Source organism: Siphateles boraxobius, unplaced genomic scaffold (genome assembly GCF_051911475.1).
Source record: "Siphateles boraxobius isolate OS27281-9 unplaced genomic scaffold, OSU_SipBor_1 22, whole genome shotgun sequence".
Lineage (NCBI taxonomy): Eukaryota > Metazoa > Chordata > Actinopteri > Cypriniformes > Leuciscidae > Siphateles > Siphateles boraxobius.
Window position 1 is genome coordinate 13,183,497 of NW_027508833.1, and position 18,541 is coordinate 13,202,037.

Genomic DNA, 18,541 nt, shown 5'->3' on the forward strand with positions numbered 1-18,541 from the left:
GCGACACATACGCTGCACCATTTCCAACGTCATTTCTTGCGCTAGATACTGCGGTGTTTCCGGTTCTCAGTTACATCCATCAAGGTAAATATCTAGAAGACAATACAGCAGCTGTTCGCTAAATCTGAATTGCTATATGATATCATACAGTGCGTCTGGATTTGTTGTTTACTTTGTATGTCAGTACTGAGAGTTGGCGCTATGAATGTTTGATTATTATTTTGCGTCGCATATTTTCTATTTATGCCACTCTGAGTGAAAGTTTAAGATATGCATGGTTGGATTGTTATTTCATTAGGCAGCAACACACACTAAAAAATTCAAGGACGTTTTTCCTCTGTATTTTGCTTCACTTGTATGCACCAATGTAGTACTGTATAATATTAAAGCCTGTACTGATAACAGGATTTTCATGTTTAAAGACCAAAATGACTTAACGGTGGAGCTACAGTCATTTTTTTAACAGAAGCCTGTCAATCGGTGAAACTAGTGCACGTGTAGATCTGCCTTCTTGCCAGATGAAGACAGGCGCTCCTTAAGGGCATGAGCCCCATCGACCTCTTCATTTTTTTCTGCACATTTTGTTATGTTGCAATGTTATGCTGAATTGCTTTATTTTTCTGCTTTAGTCTGTGATGTGATAACTTTGCTTATGTATTAAAAAGCAAAACTGAAAAGGCATACCAGAGAAAAACTATGCCATGAGGTCAATTGAACTGCCTACAGAGCTCAGGCAGAATTGTGTTGAGGCACAGATCTGTAAAAGGATACAAAACATTGTTTGTTTTTTTACCACAATGAAGGTTCCCAGTGCACAGTGGCCTTCATAATTCTGAAATGAAATAAGTTTGAAACAACCAGGACTCTTCCTAGAGCTGGCTGCCCAGCCAAACCTTAAGAAGATAGGTGAACATGAACCAGTTGGTCATGTGTGGAGATGGGAGAAACTTTCAGAAGGACAACCATCACTGCAATACTTCACCACTCGAGTTTTATGGCAGAATTGGGTACAGGTAGAAGAAAAACAGAACATAGTAAAATACAGAGTTATCTTTAAAGTGATAGTTCACCCAAAAATGAAAATGTCATCATTTACTCACCCTCATGTCATTCCAAAACTGTAAGAAGATGTTTTGAGAAATGTCTGGGGTTTTTTTTGTCCATACAATGGAGTCCAATGTTGTTTGTTTCCCAACGTTCTTCAAAATATCCTTTTTTGTGTTCCACAGAAAATCCCTAAATCCAGGCGTGCAGAGCTTGTCACATCATACCCAAAAATACTTGAGGCTTTAATCTCTTCCAAAGGTGTTATTGTAATATTTCGTTTTTATATTTATTTTTTATAAATTTGCAAAGTTATAAGAAATCAGTTTTTTGCTTTGTCTTCTTGACATATGGATTAGGCCTATACATTGATGTGAATAAAAAATATTGAAATTATTTTAGCAGAAGTTTGCAGTATAATGAAATATGAAAAAAAACAAATGGTTCCAATACTTTCTGAATGCTCTGCGCATGTTTGTTCATTTCAATCGAATATCATTTACAAAGCCTGACTTGTATCTATCCTGTCCTTTTTCCCAGTAGAAGAAGACATAGGAGAGGTGCTTAGGACCAGATAGGACAGCAGAAGTCGAGAGAGATTTTGAGCTCACAGAGGTCTGAGCGGAGGCTGAACATGGTCTGATGGACCGCCTCTTTTTGCTGACCTTCTTCTTCTGTTCAGTCTTGTGGGTTTTGTTCTGGGAGGTGCGCTGGAAGAAAGGCAAGGAAAGTCAGATTGAAGAATGGCTCCACGGACACAACCTATCCGAATACAAGTATTTGTTTAAAGGTTAGTTAAACGCTTTAAAAACAAACACTTTATGGTCTTGAGAGCATGTGGGCGATTATATATTATGTCCTGGTCATTATTGTAAGTTAAGTCAAATTTATTTCAATATTCACAATACACATGGTTTCAAAGCAGCTTTACTGAAATGCATATTGTTATGTCCATAATGCCTTAGTGCTATACCATATAGCATGTTTTAGGACTGGTCGATGATGATGTATAACGATGACATAAGTGATCCTCTGGATTAAGATCTAGCCATATTATGTTTTTAGTGTTTTCTAGCACATATTTCAGTGACTCATGCACAACACACGTCTGAGATTTTTTATTAATTTATTTTTTACAATTAAGAGATAGATCATCAGGTTATAGAATGGAGAAAAAAACCTTGGGAGAACCCAGACTCAGTCGGGGGGCCAGTTCTCCTCTGGCCAACAAACGAACAGTGTATGGTTATGATTCAGGCAGCATTACAGGTGAAACATATGACTTGAGGGTGAGAAAATCATGGGCTAATTTTCATTTTTGGATGAAATATCCCTTTAATAGTTGGTCGGATTTGTTCTAAGCAAGAGGGGATAAAAAAACTATTAATGTATTGAACATATATTCAACATATTGAACATATGATCCGGTTGTCGCAGGTGAAAATTCAGAAAAAAATACTTTAATAAAGAAATAAAAAATTACAATTCTAGATTAACCTAAACCTAACCTTGTTAACATTTGCCCTGTCCCAAATGGCACCCTAAACACTCGCGGCCTTCCTCTGGGTCTGTATTTTCGTGACGCAACGCCACTTTGACTTTTGGGAAGAAGTCTGCTGAGAAGTTCACTTCAGTGCAGACTCTGCAAAAGTGGACATTGAGGGTGCATATCATCCGCAAAGGGGGCACTCCCGAACACCCTATAATGACAAAATGGGACACTCTACTGGACTTAAAGGATGCGTGTGCGCATGGCAGTCATTGTTATTCCACAGGACAGAAAGTGCATTTGAAGTGTGCCATTTGGGCAGGGCCATTAATTCAGTAACTTGCTAACTGACTTTTTGATATGGTGTAAGGCAGGGAGCAATCACACAGCTTGTTTTATTTAGTTTTAATTGTTGTCAAGTAGTACTGATACTCTGGTACCAAGTTGATAGGTGTCAGCTGAAATTTAATGAAATCAGTCTTTCTGCAGTACCAGTACAAGGTACCAGGTCCATCTGGTACCTGCTTTCAAACACTCCCACTCATATTTGTTTCAGCACCATGTCATGGCCATAAACTGTACATCCTGTAAGACTTATGGAGAGAGCAGTATATTTCTTTAGGGGGCGTGATCCTTGTCTTTTATTCCCTTGTTACTTTTATGAACTACGTTAATAAATATTAAATTAAATAAAAGATATCCATGTAAAGATATATTAACACTCCTAAAAATATAAAAATAGATACATCCAAAATTAATCAAAAACACTTGAAATAACACAAAATTTGATTTTGTGTGAAACAGGCGTCTGTTATGCAAAAAAACCGGAAAAAGTATATAAAATAAGCACCATTTTACAAGAATAACAAAATAGCAATGTACAGTGAGAGATTTACAAGATTATTTACAAGTCATTACTTTTAAAGCTACAATTTACATTTCTTAATGTAGTCAAATCTTAATGCATGTCAAATTTATTTGGTCATATTTTTGTTCCTTTTTACAATGAGTTTAGGGCTGCAACTAACGATTATTTTAATAATCGATTAATCTGTCGATTATTTTTTCGATTAATCGATTAATCGGATTAAAAAAACAGAAGGAAAAAAAGCATTAATTTCCAACCCTTTATTCAAAAACAGAACTGACAGTGCAAATTCACAGTGCGAAAGTGCACAAACAGGTCACTCCTTGAACATCCCTGAGCTGTTAAAGTAATAATAATAATAAAAAATGGACTAACACAAAAAACATACACATGTATGCTTTACATCTGCCAAATATATAGGCTTTTTTAAAATCGTGAACAAAAAGATGTATATTTTTGTAAAAAGGGACCTGAGCTGTTAGAACAATAAATAATTTGATTTTAAAATGATTTGTTTGAACGTCAGAACTTGCTCTCTACACTACACTCACAGACGCACACACTCACAAAGTCTCACACTCACAGACGCACACAATCACAAACTCTCACACTCACAGACGCACACATTCACAAACTCTCACACTCACAGACGCACACACTCACAGACTCTCACACTCACAGACACACACACTCACAAACTCTTAACACTCACAGACGCACACACTCACAAACTCACACTCACAGACGCACACACTCAAACTCTCACACTCACAGATGCACACACTCACAAACTCTCACACTCACAGACGCACACACTCACAAACTCACACTCACAGACGCACACACTCACAAACTTGTGTGTTGTTTTGCTTTTTGTCAAATATGTTGTAATCTAACAAAATGTTTGACATTATTTGACAAGCACATGCACACAAAAGACAAGTCTCGTGCAGTCGGATAATGGGTAATAATAATAGCAACAATAATAATTACAACAGAAGATAATATCTCTAGTCTATCCTAATATTAATTATAAATACAATGTATATAAAATATATACAATGGAGTGACTACCTCATATGGTGTGTAAGGCCTATTTTGCAGCTCATCCATTCGGAGCATATAGTGAAGTTTCTCGGAGTCATTTAGAATGAAAAATTCAGTGCTGCAAATTGTGGAAAAAATATTCCTCTTGCAGTGGTACTTGGGACAGACAAGAAAGTGTTTTCATCTTCTGTCTATCTGATTGAAATCACAGTCTGCTAATTCAGTGGTAAAAATTTAATTGGTTTTATTTATTGTTGTCCATTTATCGAACTTCCATGCCTCTTAATAATTACATTCCTATGTATGTACCAATTTACCAATGCTCGGACACACTCGGTCTCTCTCGCGCGCAGACACACTCGGTATCTTTTGCACACTGTTGCTCGCGCGCTGACACACTCGGTCTCTCTCGCGCGCAAACACACTCGGTATCTTTTGCACACTGTTGCTCGCGCGCTGACACACTCGGTCTCTCTCGCGCGCAAACACACTTGGTATCTTTTGCACACTGTTGCTCGCGCGCTGACACACTCGGTCTCTCTCGCGCGCAAACACACTCGGTATCTTTTGCACACTGTTGCTCGCGCGCTGACACACTCGGTCTCTCTCGCGCGCAAACACACTCGGTATCTTTTGCACACTGTCGCTCGCGCGCTGACACACTCGGTATCTCTCGCGCGCAGACACACTCGGTATCTTTCGCACACTGTTGCTCGCGCGCTGACACACCCGGTCTCTCTCGCGCGCAGCGTCCAGTCCGGCGCCTCATAGCTCTGCTCCGCGCTGAACACATTTTTTTATACTCAAACATCTCCGCGACTTATTGATAGTCGCGCGACACAACGAATCGATAATGAAATTCGTTGCCAACTATTTTAATAATCGATTTTAATCGATTTAATCGATTCGTTGTTGCAGCCCTAAATGAGTTAAAAAAAATGAAATCAGATGCGTTCCTGATTTGTTTATACGTTTTTCTCTGCTGCATGAACATAATTGGCGTCATTACATCACTAGCTTTAGATATGCAGCTTAGCTGGCTAACATATGCATAAACGTGCACGTCTCCAATAAATACATCACGAAAACGCCTCTTGTTACCTAACGCAACAAAGGTTCCCTGAGAGGAGGGAACGGGACGTTGTGTCAGTAGCTGACGCTTTGGGGGAAACCTCTTTATCCTGGAATACTGAAAGCCCTATTGCATTGTACCAGTAAAAATTACTGGCCATGGCCAATGACGATTGAGTGCTTGTGTGATGTGTGGAGCCATCCGCTATATAACATGCCGCTGGACTGTCAGTGTCTCATAATCTTTCAACTGAAAAAGCAGCTGCTTCTATAAGACTCTGGAGACTGTAACACGGCAACTTACGCAATGTCTTGTTCCCTCCTCTCAGGGACTATTGTTACGTTAGGTAACCAGACACGTTCCCTTTCTAGATGGGTTCACTCGACATTGTGTCGAGGGAACGAATAATAATCGAAGTTGACAAAAACGAATTTCGTTTTTGTCAGTAGCTGACACTGTTGGGATCGTATAACATCCCGCATGTTACAGTGACTACACGGTAGGGATGGGCATTTCAAGCAAATAATATTAGAAGATCGCTGGGTATTTTTCGATTATTATTCGAAAATCGCACCCCTCCCCCAAATGCACGCACACATCCAGAGCATGTGAGAGAAGCGGAGTGGTGTGACGCTTAAATATAACTTAAGCTTAAACATAAGTTTCATATTTATGTTTAAATAATATCATTTTATTTTGTTGATTATATGAAAAGGGAACCGCATGAGATGAGTAAGATACCCAATATATCAGGAGACATTTGGAGTGGGTCAGACATGATTTTGACCACTTAATTAAGTTTTGTTTTGTAGGAAGCCTTTCTTTAAAGTGAATTTCATTTTGTATAAATCTTTATTTGAATCAATGTTTCATCAACCAATTTCCTGGATTTATTAAATATGAAGCAAATATAGCAGACAATATAATCAGGAGGCGCCGGTGGAATTGCATTGCGCGTGAACTGGAGGAACTGGAGCTCGTCTCATAAATGAACCAAAACAAATAGGCTATGGGCCTCACAGACCTGAAAAATATATCTATAGAAAGCTTGAAATGTCTACTTTTAAAGGAAAAGAAAGGGGCTACTCTCTGCTTATGTAGGCTAATTCGGATGAAGTGTGCATTTCTCTCTATAGGCGCGTTCAATGCAAAGATGTCGAGTTAGCATCGTCAACTTTATCTTTGCAGCCGACACTGACAGAGAGAACACTAGTGTATTAATAAACAATTAAAATGTCTCATGCATGATCATTATTTTTGCCGGTTCTATGTGGCAAGCTTTATGCGTGCGCCTGAGATTTGGAATAGGCAATATATTACGAAAACGCTCATTATGGTTTAGTATTCTCTCCCATAGGCCTATTTAAGTAATTCAATTAATATAAATATGCGGTTAGACTAATGGCTTAAAGGAACTACTACTAGTCGACTAGAAAAAAACTTAAGTCGTGCACGGGTTGCCTTAGCCTACTTATTTTTACATATTTTCGAACCAGCTTTTCACAGAGGGCATTATGGGTTGAGTGAGCGGCTGAGCAGAATGAGCGAGCGGAGGATAATCTTCAGAAAGGCGCTCTCCGCTCTGGAGGAAATATTACCACTCCGCTCATATGCCCTGGTGTGAGACAATGTGTATCTTCTTCTGTTGTCTGAAAGTTGATTGACAGCTTTTAGATGCGTTATTGGCAGCGCCACCGTCTGGTTACATGAATGTGTCACCACCACATCAGAACCGAAAACATGGGGATTTTTTTAAAGACAATAATCGCACAACCTATTCGTTATTCTATAATAAAATCAACTAATCAAATATTCTAAAATCGTGACTCATCCCTACTACCAGGCGACAAAGCGGGGAAAGAGACACAATAAAAGCCAGAACAGCCACATGTCAAAGACAGGTTATAATCCCAATACTTACATTAAGCCCAAGAGCAATATGTCACATGCTAGCCAGTGAACCTAGTGGAAGCCATGCAACTTGCAAGTCTACTGGGGCGGTGCGATGCCCTTAGCATTAGCCAACTGTAAACTCTTGCAAGCCAAGCATTGCTCTGAACAGGCATACAAAATCGGAGCGGCATTAAATGTTGGGGCACAACAGTACTCAGTAAGTGAATAAAGAACTGATGACAGCCTCGCTGGGATTAACATGATGACATCAATATTCAACATATCGCATTTGCATACACAGCACTACAATGCATATGAATGTCGTTTATCAGCTATACAATCTAGTCAAAACCACCCCTCACCAAGAACGGGGCGTAGCATAAGGGGCTTTCGCACCGGAGAGTTCTAGGAACCTAGTTCTAAGAACTAGCCACCAGGGTGGTTCCCCGAGAACTAATGGTTCCCTTTGGAATGTTTTCATTTGCACCGCCAGTAGGAACTCTGAAGTGACGTAAGCCACGCTTGTTGTTGTGACTTATTTTGACGGGGCGATGGACCTTTATTTTGAGCTTGCATTCTCCATGTTCATTAGTTTACGATCTGTCTAACACGTTATTAGATAGAACTGTTATACATAGAAAGTAGACAGTAATGAAAAGGTATTAGCTAAATTAGTTTCTCCAAAAGGAGTTCCTTGAACTAAGATCTTGATTGGGATTTCTTGATCGTAAAACCTAGCAAAGGTATTCTGAGAAGACAAACCTGTGGCAAGGCAAATATCCTGAATAGACATACCTCTTGTCCAAGCCCACAAGGACGGCATTCCACTGGTGGAGTGGGGCCGAACTCTATTTTGGAAAGTTTCACCTTGCAAACCGTAAGCTACAAGTAATCGCCTCCTAAATACAGTGAGATAATCTCTGTTTCAAAACTGGCATACCCTTGGTACTGCCTCCAAAACAAACAAAGAGCTGCTACGACAGATGAAACTGGCTGGAGTAGACTTCCGGTTTGAAAGTTACCGTGATGGCAGCATAGTGAACGGACTCCCAAGGAAACCTATGAAATTTAAAACTTTACCCTGTTAAGACAACGCAAATTTGTGCTTAGATGTAATTAAGTGAGGGGGTAAGCGAAATACACCAAAACTAACGCTTGGACGGAGCAACAGAGTGGGTGCTTAAACCTGGGAAAATAGTGCTAGCTTCCCTGCTAACTCTAACGTGAGATACTGCTTGACACAAGGCTGCATACGGGTGAGCTGCTATCGCACGGTGAAACGATATGGCCAATATAGACGTGGTACTTCAGGAATTGAGGGACTTTCGCCAAGTAAACAATGTGAGTTTGGGGGAAATTAAGGAAGAAAAGTCCAAGATGACCCCGAGAATGGACGAGGCTGAAGGACAGATTGAGAAGGTGGAGGAGAGGATTCAGAACACAGAGGACGCCATGACTGAAGTAATAAAGTTACAAATAAGGTTGGAGGATGAATTAATGGACTTGGAGGGCCGTACGAGAAGAGAAAACGTTTGCATCTACGGTGTACCCGAGACAGCAGAGAGGGACTCTCCAACAATGAGTGATTTTGTGGAGAAGCTGCTGCGTGACGGTTTGGAGCTGTCCCAAGATGAGCTTGACATAGGCATCGAACGGGCGCATCCCTCTTTAGGCCCTCCACCGCCAGACGAAGCACCCCCACGCTCTATTATTGTGACATTCCTCAGCTTTAAGACCAAATAACTTTTGCTCCGTAAGGCATGGCAGAAAAAAGGTTTTACCTGGAATGGCAAACAAGTAAGTTTAGACCATGATTATCCTCCTCTCATCCTAAAGAAACGAAGAGAATACGCAGAGGTCCGCAAGATTCTGAAGGAGCAGCAGATCCCCTTTCAGACTCTCTTTCCTGCTAGGCTGAAGGTGAAATACTCTGAAGAAACTAAAATTTACAACACAGTTGTGGAAGCTACGGCAGATATGTCCAGAAAAGGCTATGCGGTGAAGGTCATCAGATCACCGGAAACAGCGTTGGAGCAACTGAAGCAGCTGACTTGGAGCAGAGTTGGCAGAGGAGCGGGGAGCGATGCAGCGAACAAGAGACGGGACCCCGGTTACAAAGAAAAACTCAGAGCCTTCAAGAGGACCTCACCTACGCCTCCGGGAAATTGAGGTTTACCCACTCTGTTGTTTAAAAAAAAAAAACGTTACTCAGTTTAAGGGTGTGCAATAAGTGGGTAAGTAAGGTTTTTGGAGGGTGTTCTTCTCAGTGAGGCCTTAGCCATTAAGGGACTCCTCCACCGACGGATGAAGAAGTTGCCTTTAAAGGCGAAGCAGGGTCCACACCAGGGACTCCTACCTTGGAAGTTAGAACTACCTCAGTTTGATTTTTGTTTTTATTCTGATGTTATTTGTTCACGTGTTCCATGTTCATTGTTTACTAGGGTGTGCGGGCAGCCTATTACAATGTGTGTAGTTGTTCTATAATTTAGATGAGTAGCAGATCAGTGAAAATGGTATCAATTAATATTAATGGCGTAATTAATCCAGTAAAAAGGTGGAAAGCCCTATCTAAATTTAAAAGAGATAAAGCTCAGTTTGTCTTTATGCAGGATACACATCTGTTGGATAGCGAACATGAAAAATTTAACAAGCTTGGTTTTAAACATGTCTTTTATTCTTCTCACAGTTCGGGGAGGCGAAGAGGTGTGGCGATCTTGGTGAATGGCGCTTTAAACTATGAATATATATAAGAATATAAAGATAAGGAGGGTAGATATATAATGGTAACTGGTAAGATTGATGGTATTACTCTTAGTCTCTTAAACGTGTATATTCCCCCAGGAAGCATTTGGTCCTTATATAAACAGATCCTAGAATTAACAACAACAAGGAGTCAGGGAATTTTATTATGTGGTGGTGATCTTAACCTTACGTTAAATGCTAAATTTGATTCTTCGAATGGGAAAGGTGATGCAAGAAATATTGGGAAAAGAATGGTACACCTTATGGACGAATTTAGGATTAGTTGATGTGTGGAGAGATTGCCATTCAACGGATAGGGAATATACCCACTACTCATGTGCACACAATGTCTACTCAAGGTTAGACTATATCTTCATGTTTAGAAATGATCTCTTTAGGTTAAAAAAAGTGTGAAATAGGTCCCTGTACTATATCAGACCATAACCCGGGTTACGGTAATATCTGCCTGAACAGGAAGAATAGATCTTTGAAGAAGACCACACTTCAAAGATCTCCATCTTATGGAGGTTGAATACAAACATTCTTAATTACTCAGAGATTAAAGAGAGTTTGAAGAAAGAAATAGAGGAGTACTTAGAATATAATGATAAGGATGAGGTGTCACCAGGAATAATATGGGATGCACTTAAGGCAGTGATTAGGGAGGGAGGGGGCGGAGGGTGCCAACCATTTCCACATTTTTTGGGACTGTCAAGTTATTTCTCAGTATTGGTCTAGAATCCATGAGCATCTACAGAATGTTTTTGCATTTGTTTTTCCATTTACCTATATCTAAGTAATATATCAACGGATAAACTGGACTCGAAGGACAAGATACTTCTATACGTACATCTTATTGGCAGCAAGTAAAAAGGCTCTAACGAGGAGATGGCTCAAACCAGAACCACCAACAACTGAGGACTGGATAAACATTGTGCAAGAGATCTACAAAATGTAAAAACTGTCCTTTTCACTCAAAGTGCAAAGGGAACTTTCTATAGGATTTGGTCCAAGTGGACGGAATATGTTAAGCAGGTTAGATCCGATTTTTTGTAAACGCTGCTGCTTCTTACTAATTGTGCACAGATGTAAAAGTGTAAATGAATAACATAAATAATATGGAAGTAATTTGGTTACTCCGCCACCCTCACCCGAGTTCTGACGTTCCTGTAATAGAAAGTTGAAAATGGTAAAGCAATGTAATGTACTTCATATGTCAAACAATTGCAAAATTCAACGTGCTTTCTCAATAAAAGTTAATAAAAAAAAAATTAAAAAAATGGCTTGAGTGCTCAATATAAATGCACAATGTGTGTGCAGGATACAGCAGTGGAGCAGTCGTGGCCTCCATCGCAACCCCTCCAGGGCAAATTCTTCCAGTATTATATCTTGGACTTTGAAAGGTGTTGTAAGCACCTTAAGGACATAGCCACGCCTCGGCTTCAGCCTGACTACACAGTCATTCTGTCTATACTCCAGACAAGTGGGGTTAATGAACAGGATTTGCAGGTCTCCCACATGCTAAATATGCTAAAGCAAGCCAGAGCGCCGTCTTCAACGAGAGAACTCGCTGCTGGGAAAGTGCCCTCAGAACTAATGCAAAGTCCCAAATATGCATCATAGAAAGACAAGGGGGAATTAAACCGTTTCCCTTCCCATCAAAAAGCCATGCTAAATTATGACTCCCGACCAAGCTTTGTTCCATGTGAGCATTAAATGATGTGGTAGCAGCAACATACACCTTAATTGTAGAAGGCGAGGGCCTGCTGTCCAAGTGGCCCAGCAGAAATGATAAAATAACTGACACAGGACATGTCCCTGGATCCTCATTATACGTCTCGCACCATCCACAAACACCTTCCATTTATGAGCATGCAGGTGCCTAGTAGAAGGGAGTCCCAGCCTCTGCTGTATTATTCATCACCCTTTGCGACACATCTGTCATCCCCGGGCCCCGCTGATCTGGCAGACATTTAGATTCCTCAGATCCGCCCTGGGGTGCCAAATGATGCCCTTCACAGAACTGGCCATGGGGGTGCCATTAAGAGCTGAATCATCTCCGGGAACTATGGATGGTTAGGTAATTTTAGCGCAACTAACAGTAATGTCTCCCACTCCATTTTGTGTTTCTAGTTTAAAAGGATTGTGTTTGTTTATAATTGTGAGTTAAAGTAAAATCAGACCACATTTTATGATTAATCAATGCAGAAATTCAGATATCTGCATTGATTCATTCAAAGGGTTTACAAACTTATTCTTGCCACTGTATTTAAAGATCAGTGATCTCAATAATGTAGAACGTGCACTTGGCTCTATCCATTGGTTATTGATTGGATTTTTAGATGTAGGCGTTGCCCTCAAAAATTAAGGCAGATTTAAGGCCTAATTTCATGTGCACTTGTGGTTTTGTGCACTTGCAATGGTCACTACATGTGTGTCTATGAAGTCCAAGATCCGTAGGGTAAAACAGTTAAATTCTAAAATAATCAATGAAATGTATGGAATGTCTAGTCAAATAATCAAATTCCCAGCCATAGCAATTTCAATTTCCAGCCATAGTTTTGTGTAACGGCAGGTGCTCAGGGTATGTGATCAAAACTTTTTGGTTGGCTAGATTACATTTCGTTATACATTAAACAGTTTTAATGATCCACTTCACATTGGCTGCGTTTACACTTGGCATTAACATGCGATCACCGTGATCCGATCACGCAGATCAGATCATAAGCCAATCAGGACATGAACGGTGCATTTACACCTGTCCACATCAAGTGGCTTCTGTATCTGGATAACAGATCGGATGTCGCATTTCCACAAAAAAAAAAAGAAAAAAGGATGGCTCAGATGGCAAAGTCAAACTGAAATGGTAGGTTTTCTTTTAAAAACAGTTTTCAGTTGGGGGATTTTTACAAATCTCGCAAAATGAGGAGGAGGAAGAGGCTGCAAGTAGGCTTCTAATAATGTGGATAGATGCTGTAATGGAAACGGTACAGAGAAACGTATGGGTCCGAGAACGTTGCAATGCGCGTTTAAAGAACATTTAAAGAAATGCGCGTTCTTTACAGAAAATGAATGGTTCTATAACTTTCGGGTGCGAACTGCGAAGGCAAACATTTCAGTATATTTGCGATGTAGCCTACATGTACTTCACATTCGACTGTATTGCAAAACCACAGAGCTCTCAGTTCCGGAGAGAGAAGGGGGAATAATGACAGTGGTCGGGGTTTTATGTGACGTCCACCTGTGAATGCAGGCACGATGGCTGGATTGCGTTTACATTACACTGAGATCCGATCAGAAGCGCGTTTACACTTGTCTTTTCAATGTGTATGTGGTGTTGTGAACTTTTTCTCCCGAAGTGTAGAAAACTCAGAAGCGAAGACGCTGTAGTATTCCAAGCTCGTCTCGAATCTAACTAAGGGAAACGTTCCCTTGCAATTTATACACATCTACGGGCAGGGCTTAACATTGTGATGAACAAAGCATGTAAATGATGTATACAGGTTTAGGAACCTGCCCTATACTGAGAGTGTTACCAATTTCAATCCAATCAGCATAACTATTCAAACAGTGAGACTCAAAAACAGGAAATGGCAGAACTCTCCCGCTGAGACAGAAGCTACCAAAGTTTCAGTAATCTGCTTACAATAGAGAAAAACAGGAATAGCAGGCTCGATAGAGAGCAGTAATCTGACAGATACAGAAAACAGGATTTGCCGGACTCTCTTGCTGGAAAACTGTTTTACAGCAAATATCATCACCATCATAACCTTAAATGTTAAATTCAGTATACCAAACTGTCTCAGTTTATATACTATTGTATTGGAACCTCAATTAAAAATGTAATACATTTGTAACACTACCGTGGACAACATCCGGATACAGGTCGCATGTTAATGCCAAGTGTAAACGCAGCCATTGAGTGGTTCTTTGTCTCCACAACCATAAAATGTGCAGTTTCGATTGTGATTCTTGTCACATAATTCTAGTTAAGTCAAATTAAATGCATTATGTTTAAATAATTTAAAAATATTTCGTACAGCCACTATGAAATTCTCTCATGGAACACAAATAGAGATTTTAGGCAGAATATTAGTTTGATTTTCCACTTACTTTTATTGAGTGCTATAAATTAATAGGTAACTGAGGCTGAAAATAGTAAGTAGCTGGCTCACAATATGAAGCTTTACTTGTAAATAGGAAGATACATTTCTGTAGCTCTGATTCATTTTAAATTGTGTTTTTGGCCACCCCTGAAATAGGTAATAGAATGACATAACCTTAAGTAAATGCGCTAGAAAAACCTCATTAAAAGACATACATTTATTACATGGACAGAGCAAGAACATTACGTAATTGTCTCAAATGCATACCGGTATGCACAATTCGTTTGAATAATAACGTTTACCCTCTGTAACTTATTACTGTTGAACTGTTGAATTTCTGCCGAAATAATCAGACTGAAATAAGATCAAGCAATTTTTCTGTCAATCAGATCTGAGTGGAAGTTGTGTTTGCTACTAGCAACAGTAGTCATCATTGGTCAATGGAAAGAAAAAATAAAAACAAACAAAATATTTTTGTAAATATTTTGAATGAAAGACCAACAGGATAGACAGCAAAGACAAAGACATTTTTTTCAGAGCCGTTTGCCCGTATTTACCAATGGTGGCAATATTAGTGGAGGGCACTGTATACATGAGGCCCTTGGACTTTGTGCTGATTTTATGGCTCAGCCCACACCTATGTGCCACCGAACAACGTGTTGGAGCACTTTAACTGTCTGCCTGGTCACATCTTGCTTCCATTTGTGTCTATTTGTTTATGAATGTGTATAGATGTTCAGACTCTGGAGGAGCTGAGTTTATGTATGCTGTCTCGACTGGAGGAAGTAGTAAAGGAAAAGCATCACTGGAGGGAGATCACTGAGGCCTACGTGCAGCTGCTCAGAGACTTTGCCTTCCAGGAGTGGCTTTGTTCCCAGAGCCTGGAGCACTACTATCACACGTGAGTTCACATACTCATTATTGCTAGATTTCAGATTTCCTAATGTTTTTGAAAGTAGTGTCTTAATCTCACCAATCTCATCTGCATGTATTTGATTATAAATACAGTAAGAACAATAATACTGTGAAATATTATTATAACTTAAATTAAATAGTTTATGTTGTAATATATTTTAAAATGTATTTTATTCCTGCGATGGTAAAGCTGAATTTTTAGCATCATTACTCCAGTCTTCATTGTCACATGATCTTTTTTAGAAATCATTCTAATATACTGATTTGGTGCTAAAGAAGCATTTATTTTTATTATTAATGTTAAACACAGTTGTGCTGCTTATTTTTGTGGAAACTGATTTTCTTTGACGAAAAGAAAGTTCAAAAGAACAGCATTTATTATAAATAGTTTTTTTTGTAATATGTATTAATTTCACAAATGTCTTTACTGTCTTTTGTTGTCGATTTAATGTGCTTTTGCTAAATAAATGTTAATTTCTTTTTTGTCTTTTTAAATCGTACGTACCACAAACTTTTGAATGGCAGTTTATCATGATTTCAAAAATAATAATAAAAAATTAAGCAACTAAAATAAATAAGAAGTGATCATGTGACACTGAAGACTGAAGTAATGGCTGCTGAAAAATCAGCTTTGTCATCACAGGAATAAATTAAATTTTAAAATATATTACAACAGAAACCAGTTAATTTAAATTGTAATAATATTTCACAGTATTACCGTTTTTACTGTATTTTTGATCAAATAAATGCTTGTAACATACTTTGGTTAAAATCAGAGATGTATTGTAATGAAGTAGAACTACTTCACTACTGTACTTAAGTACTAAAAGGCTGTATCTGTACTCTAGTAGAGTATAATTTTTTTCTTCTACTTCCACTTTTACTTCAGTACATATTTTCGATGAGTTGAATACTTTTACTTCGATACATTTTTTATGTGCTGCATCGTTACTCGTTACAATTATAAACATGTTACGAATCATTCCAAACCCACATAATCACTGCCAGAGCGTTAGATGGCCCTGTCACCAGGTTTGATGAAGCTGGCTCATCATTGAGCGAATCAAGCGATCAAGAAAACCGCGCGTGCTCCCGTTCTGCCTTTCGCTCTGCTGCCTGCCTCCATTGAGAACACTTGAGATTTGTGGATTTGTTTCGAAATGGAAGAACCAGAAACACCGCCTTCAACTTCGAGTGATCGTGGCGGTGAGGAAGGAGACCCCTACTTAGAGTCCATGTTTTCATTTGTCGGAGTGAAAGATAATTCATATAGAATGTGCGAGGACGCCGACACACTGAATCGTTCTTTGTTTTTAATAGTTCAAAGTTACTATTAAATTTAATGTTATTACCATGACAAACTATACATTATTAAAAATATATAAGACTTAAGTTTCAGTATTTGACCACTATTTTATTCTGAGAAACTTATAGAGACAGTTATGTCTTAATTTGTGTCAGGAGTTATGTAATGAAAAAATTAGTCAATACCTTTAATATGAATTATGACCGTCAGCCGCTCCCATTCAGAAAAAAAACTCCTGTGTAGCGCTTGACAAAACAACGTCCCTCTGGGCTTTTAGCTTGTTCAGATTTTGAAAAATATTGATAGATTTTCATAGGTTTACGTCAGATTTCTATAGAGAGGAAATAATATTTATTTAATTTATACCCAAAATGGGCCAATGTTATCATTATGAGCGCTGGACACTGTGATGTACTGTGTTTTCAATCCATACTGGCGACCTGAGGGCGTCCTGTGCACATTTAGTCCATATGTGGAACACTTGAAGAAGAGCCATATCATGTGACATTATAGGAAGTCCCTGACATAAACAAAGCTTTCAGATATTGCTGTAACATGCAGATAAATACCCAGTAAGCTGTGGAGAAAAAAGGCACAAGCAGGGAAGAGAAGGGTGAGATGCTTTACTACATAACACAATACTTGTACTTTTACTTTCTGTACTTGAGTAGTAAATTTTTAAATAAACTACTTACAATACTTAAGTAAAAATTTTTTTGAATACTTTAGTACTTCCACTTAAGTATGGTCCTTAAAGAGCACTTCAACTTCTACTCAAGTCACTTTTTTGATAGAGCACTTGTACTTTTACTCAAGTCTGTGTCTCTAGTACTTTATACATCTCTGGTTAAAATTCCTCAATGGTAGTGTAAAACAACACCCTTTTTACCTCCTCAAAAACAGCTGTTTACAGCGACCCATTTCGGTGCATGTCTCTTTAAATGATAAAACTGCTCACAACTGCTCACCCCACCGATTTAATGTTTCCAAACATTTGACCAGTAGCAGGGCGCGATTGCTAATGAGAGACCAATATCAGCGCCAAACGGGAGTCCCAGGGATATAAAGGAATGAGGACTTTCATTCTACCAGACTACCCACAAGTACTGAGTTACTACTCATACAGGTCATGCCCGACCATCCACACTGCGACTATGTCATTTTTGCCACGCGCACTTTCACGATCTTGCGGACACACCAAGTATAAACCAGGCTTTAGGATCACACGTCCTCCAAGTTGGGAAAAAAAATAACCATCAAGCCTTCCTATTGCCATCTCTGACATGCTTGATAAATGTCAGAAACTTCTGGAGTTCTGCAAACATACATGAAAGTGAAAGTGAAAGTGACACGTGATGGCCAAGTATGGTAACCCATACTTGGAATTTGACCTCTGCATTTAACCCATCCAAGTAAGTGCACACACATTAGGAGCAGAGTAGTGAGTAGTGAACACACACACACTGCAAACGTGGATACACACACCCGGAGCAGCGGGCAGCCTTGAGTGGCGCCCGGGGAGCGATTGGGGGTTAGGTGCCTTGCTCAAGGACACCTCAGTCTTATTCCTGCCGGTACTGGAATCGAACCAGCAACCTTTGGGTCACCAGTCCAACTCTGTTACCATTAGGCCATGACTGCCTGTTTACATTCTGACTACATTCACCCGTCTATCCGATCTAATATATAATGGCTCCCCTTCTATATATTTTGGCAGTCTGAAAACCCTGGGCTGCAGTACCCTGGATGATCTAGCCCAATTTGACAGCCAGCTTCAGCTCTCTCTGGCAGCGTGGGGCTATTACTACGAGGATTACATCAAACTGTCCACAGGCGTGAGGGTCCTCCAGGCATCTAAGGGAAGCAGAGATCAAGACTACGAGATTCAGCTGGTGCACAGCCTTGCTGAGAGGCGACTAAATGAGAAGTGGTCTTTTGGTATGTGATGTACTGTTGGAATTTATTCACATTTATATCAAGCTACTAAAAACATTTTACACACATTTTCATTATAAAAAATTCTATAATCCATATTCACCTTTCAGATTTCACTTCATTC

At 39.4% G+C, this 18,541-nt stretch overlaps 1 protein-coding gene across 7 annotated transcripts in view; it reads left to right on the forward strand.

The window, feature by feature from the left end:
* The first annotated feature begins 2 nt into the window (after nucleotides 1-2).
* arel1 (apoptosis resistant E3 ubiquitin protein ligase 1) overlaps nucleotides 3-18,541 on the forward strand; it is a 200,835-nt gene continuing 182,296 nt past the window's right edge. The window contains exons 1-5 of one of the 7 annotated variants that reach the window (XM_077238654.1): nucleotides 3-84; nucleotides 1,230-1,305; nucleotides 1,588-1,834; nucleotides 14,994-15,162; nucleotides 18,200-18,420. In XM_077238654.1, coding sequence (XP_077094769.1) covers nucleotides 1,687-1,834; nucleotides 14,994-15,162; nucleotides 18,200-18,420 — 538 coding nt within the window. In that variant the 5' untranslated portion in view covers nucleotides 3-84; nucleotides 1,230-1,305; nucleotides 1,588-1,686. Of the gene's footprint in view, nucleotides 1,014-1,229; nucleotides 1,306-1,584; nucleotides 1,835-14,993; nucleotides 15,163-18,199; nucleotides 18,421-18,541 lie in introns of all 7 variants that reach the window. The other 6 variants (XM_077238653.1, XM_077238658.1, XM_077238655.1 and 3 more) reach the window with 6 other exon arrangements.